The 4,905-nt window shown below is 61.3% G+C and overlaps 1 protein-coding gene across 1 annotated transcript in view; it reads right to left on the minus strand.

Annotated features, from left to right (window-relative positions):
* Nucleotides 1-4,458, minus strand: part of AK8 (adenylate kinase 8) — a 22,440-nt gene extending 17,982 nt beyond the window's left edge. Inside the window, exon 1 of the mRNA XM_023745673.1 lies at nucleotides 4,217-4,458. Coding sequence (XP_023601441.1) covers nucleotides 4,217-4,458 — 242 coding nt within the window. The remainder of the gene's footprint in view (nucleotides 1-4,216) is intronic.
* Between the last annotated feature and the right edge of the window lie 447 nt (nucleotides 4,459-4,905).

The raw sequence follows: 4,905 nt of genomic DNA on the forward strand, positions 1-4,905 counted from the left end.
CATCCCTCATGGAATTCCTCTGTAGTCCAGCTGGGGAAACTGAGGCACAGAGAGGCACGTGACCTGCAGCAGGAAATCTGGGTTCCAAGTTTTAACTGTCGATGACATTATCTCGGTCACATAGAGCATTTCCCCCTTCACCCGTCCTGCTCATGCACATCCTCCCAGCAAATGGACGTGGGCACCCAGCAAAGGGTGAGGGCAGAAGGTGGGGCAAGCATTTGAGGGTTAAGGAAACTGAGGCTCAGAGAGGTTAAGTAGCGCTTACCCAGTGAGCAGCAAAGCAAATGGTCATGCACATGCATGAGCTGTCGTGAAACTCAGGGGCGGGAGGGCCGGCTGAGAGGTGGCTGCCAAATGCTGAAGCGGGGAGAGGCCCGCGGTCCGCCCCGTCCCCCCCCCACCCCCCTGTCCCCCCATCAGCACGGCCACGCTCCATCGGCACCCTGCACCCAGACACTTGCTGAGGCCACGGCCGCTTCCTGCAGAGCGTTCAGTCCGAGCTAAAGTGCTGCACCCACGTGGGCCTCCGCCTGTGGGGCCAGTGGCCGGCCGGCCCTCGCTGCACGTTCTCCTGCACAAGGTCAGGGTGACCTCGGGACCCTGTGCGGCAGCGGCTCGGCAACTCCACCGATGGCGAGGGTCTGCGGGGAACCCGTCTTCAAGAAAGAGCCTCTTCCCAAAACAAAGGCGCCGCGGAGCCCAGGGTGGTGATAAGTATTCCAGCCCATGTCTGGTACGCTCTCCGGCGGCGGCGGGGTCACCGGGGTTCTATTAGCTCAATTAATGAGGAGGAGATAAGGCTAACGCCCCGCGCGCCCGGCGGCTCCGCGCGGAGCTGCAGTAATGGAGTTATTAACCTCAGTCAGCACTGATGCCGCGGCTGAGTCCAACTCCATCTCCTAGTTCAGGCTCCATTAACAGGCTGTTTATTACCCCTAATCCACGGGAGGGTCCGTGGCAGAATGGGCGGACCGCGTGGTGATGAGAGAGAGAGAGAGAGAGAGAGAGAGAGAGAGAGAGCCGCAAGACACCCTCTCTCGTTTGCATTTTAATTTTTCTTTGGTCCATCCCTCTGCTGTGCTCTTTAGACATGATGTTTAGACGTTAGAGGTGGCAGGGCCGCTACCCAAGGGGGCTACTGTGTGGTCCCTGAGAACAGTGTCCTGGGGAACTAAAAAGCAACAAGCACGGCCCGGCCGGCGTGGCTCCGTGGTGGAGCATCGACCTAGGAACCAGCCGATCAGGGTTCGGTTCCCGGTCAAGGGCACGTGGCCGGGTTGCGGGCTCAATCCCCGGTGTGAGGCGTGCAGGAGGCAGCTGATCAATGGCTCTCTCTCATCATGGATGTTTCTCTCCCCCCCCCCTTTCTCGCTGAAATCAATGAAAACATGTATTTTTTAAAGAGTAACAGCATGTGACCCAATCAGAGCGCTCGGGCACGTCAGCCGTGTTCACCTGTGCCGCGTCCCACAGGCCCCACTGCTGGCGCGTAGCGTGGTCGCCCGGAGCATCACACCGCGCTCTCGGCACATGGGTCCCCGTGGTTATGTGCCCCGATGGCGATTTCTCGGCCGCTCCCCTACCCACGTGCTGTCAGGCGAATAAGGAACTCCCTCCCCAGTGCAACCCGGGGTCTGCATGTCGTCCAAAGGCAAGAAACGCGAGCAGACGGCCGTCAGAGAAAAACACCCCGAGGCAGCGGTCAGGTATTCGAACCCACCCGCACGGAGCAGACGTGGCCGGTACTGCCCGCGGCCGCCCCACCAGAGCAGGACTGCATCTGCCATTTCAGTAACAGGAGTTCAGAACCGCACGGCGACCACTGCAAAAACAGGCAAACAAACCGGCAGCGGGGCGAGTGAGTGACGGTGCAAACAGGCGCGGAGGCAGGCGCACCGGACACACGGGCGGGAGCGCCGCCGGCAGGAGCCGCTCACAGCGCTTTCGGGTTATGAATCCCTCACACGGACCCCTTCACTCTGCACAGCCAGAGGGCTGTCCGGGCAAAGATCAGAGGCCACCGACAACCAGCCGGGGACAGGGTCAGAGTGAAGCGCTGGCCAGCGGAAGGGGTCAAAGTAACGGCCAAGAACGGCGCGGGGCTGGGCTCTCCCTGGCGGCTCCGGGCACTGTCCTGAGCAAACCCCCTTCTCAGGGTCTGGAGCGGATGAAGGGAGACCTGACTCGGGCGCTGAGGGGCACACACCCCGGCAGGGAGGAGGAGGAGGAGGAGGAGGAGGAGGGGGAGGAGGATGGTTAAAGATGGAAGTCGGGCCGGAGGGGAGGCGGTGCCCCCAGACACACCTGGGACTGGGCGGGCCGGACGGTCAGTGAGGGGAGGAAGGTGTTCTTGTTGCACCGGAGCAGCCTGCGCGACCGCCGGGGCTTGTCTGATGTTGCACCGGAGCAGCCTGCGCGACCGCCGGGGCTTGTCTGAAGCCCCCCCATCCCCCCAGAACTCTGACCAGCTCCCAGGCCCACTGACCGCAGGGGCCGCCTGGGTCCCCTCATGGCCCCTCCCCCCGGCTCCCTGGAGGAAAGGGAGCTTTAGCAAAAGCCGACCGCACACCCGGCACAACTGGGAGCCAAGTGCGAGGACGCCTGTCCCTGCTGTCCCTGCTTCCCCAGGGCAGCCCCGCCCCTCGCTCGGGCTCCTCTGGGAGTGGGGCACACAGCTCCTTTCGTCTAAAAAATAACATAAGAAATAAAAACAAAAACACTGGCCACACCGCAGTTTCCAACGTGCACAAAGCCGCCTGGGACACACACCAGCTCCTCCAGACCAGCGGCCTGGGGTGACTTCTTCCCAGTCCCCCACTTAGCCCAGTGGAACAGAGGGGGGCGGTGCAGGCCACGCTCATCCAGTCCTGCCACCAGCTGCTGAGCCCACTGCCACCCGCTCAGCTGGGCCCGGCTCCTCCCCTGGGGTCTCTGAGCCGCGGCAGCAGCTCTAACGGGGCCTGAGCTGTGGACGCCACCCAGGCCTTGCCCTCCAGGAGCAGGGTCAAGGCCACGGCTGCCCGCAGAGGCGGGAAAGGGAGTCTGATACGTGGCCCGCTTCCCACCCGCAGCCAGAGCTGCTCCCTTCGCCAGCAAACGTTCATCTGCAAAGGCAACACCTGCTACGAAGTTGCGGCTCGAAATGGAGGCTCTGCAGCCCGAGGCGCCTGGCATCGTCCTTTGTTTCTTTCCTCTTCTTCCTTTTTCATTTTATTTTTATATTTTTACTATTATTATTACATTTTAACAAACTTTATAGCCCATTGTATTTGTTCTCAAATAACTTTTCCTCCTCCTTTTTGACACATCAATTACTCGGCTCATCTCCCTCGTGGTGCGGGGACGTAATTCAGTGCGATGCGCCGGGGGCGCGAGGCGGGAGCCAACAAAACATGGCATTTGAACACCACCCCTTCATTGCTCTCGGAGGAGATTTATATTTGACAAGGAGACAATAACTTTGTTTCCTGATAAGCCAAAGGGGTCCCTTTCTGTGTCCAATACACGGAACAGCTTGCCCTTCCCAATAATTCTATTTACTAGAGTGAATATATTTTAATAATAAAATTGATATATATGTAAATTTACTTCCATCTCATTTCATCGAACCCTCCTAAAAAAGAGCCTTGGTAGACGGTTTTCCCATCTGGATGATAGATCTCCGGGCTGTGGGCCCAGGTTGATTTCTGGCTGTAATTCTGTCGAGATTCCCTCCCCACCACCCAGTCCGACAGCTCGCGTGCTCTCACCCGCGCAGCCCGATTCCCGCCCTGCGTCCGCCCAGGGCTGGGGGGGGGGGCGCGGGGGGGGGCTCGCTTCCGAGGGCCTCTCTCTTCCTCGGCCTTTATCGGGACTGACATCACTTCCTGAATTAACCATGAATATGTTTAACTAAGAGCAGAGCCGGGGGAGCGGAATCGCAGAGATGAGGCGGGAGGAGGGGACAGGCCCCTCGGTGGTGGGAGAGAAACACGGAGGTTCAATCGCGCGGGACCGCCCTCGCTGAGGGTCGGGAAATTAACGGGCACCACGGGCTGCAGCTCAGGAAGGGGCTTCCTTCCGCCCGAATCCCAGGGTCTCCCCCCTCCGCCCGGTGCTTGGGAAGGAACACCCGGGTCTCTCCCGCAGGGGGTGGGCGGTGGGGAGAGGCCCTGCGCTGCGGGAGCCGGGAAGGCCTGGGAACTGGGGGCTGAGGGACCGGCCGGCCGCTCACCTGTTGGGCTTGTGGCCCACGCTGTCCAGCAGGCGCGCCTGGTCCAGGTCCCGCGGGAAGCCGTGCAGCACCCACCCTCGGTGCACGCAGTCGTGCTGGCTCAGGCGCTGGTTCAGCACCTTCAGGATGAGGCTGTCGGGGACTGAGAGAGGGACAGGGTCACTCTGCCGTCCGGCGCCTCCCCTGGCCCACAGGAGCGTGAGGGGCCCCGGGCCAGGGGCTGCCCAACTGGACTTGCCCATGGACTGAACGGGCAGAGTCGGGTGTCGGTGGGCAAGACGGTGGGTGCCCTTTCCCAGCCCCTCCACCTCCCAGTGACGGAAGAACGTGGCTGCCTGAGATGGTCAAGGGTGACCTGACCTTGACCTTTCCCTGACCTAGCCATGCCCCTCGGCAGCCCTAGCCCCCAGCCCTCCAGCAGCCTGTGGCCGTTTCCCCAGAGGATCCAGATTTGCAGCAAGAGACTCTTCCCAGACGCTCACCAGCCCCGTCCCACCCCAACAGCGCCCCACCCAGGGTTCATGTCCCGCTCGCACGGGATCACAGGGTGCCCGTCCCCCCACAACCCATGTAAGACTGGACTCTCTCGGGAGCTCAGCTCTGGCCGTACCCACAGCCTCAGTGCCCAGGGAGGAGAGCCGAGAAGCACTCTGTTTACATTCCACAGCTGACATTTCCCCAACCTCCTC

Source organism: Myotis lucifugus, unplaced genomic scaffold, assembly GCF_000147115.1.
Source record: "Myotis lucifugus unplaced genomic scaffold, Myoluc2.0 scaffold_565, whole genome shotgun sequence".
NCBI lineage: Eukaryota > Metazoa > Chordata > Mammalia > Chiroptera > Vespertilionidae > Myotis > Myotis lucifugus.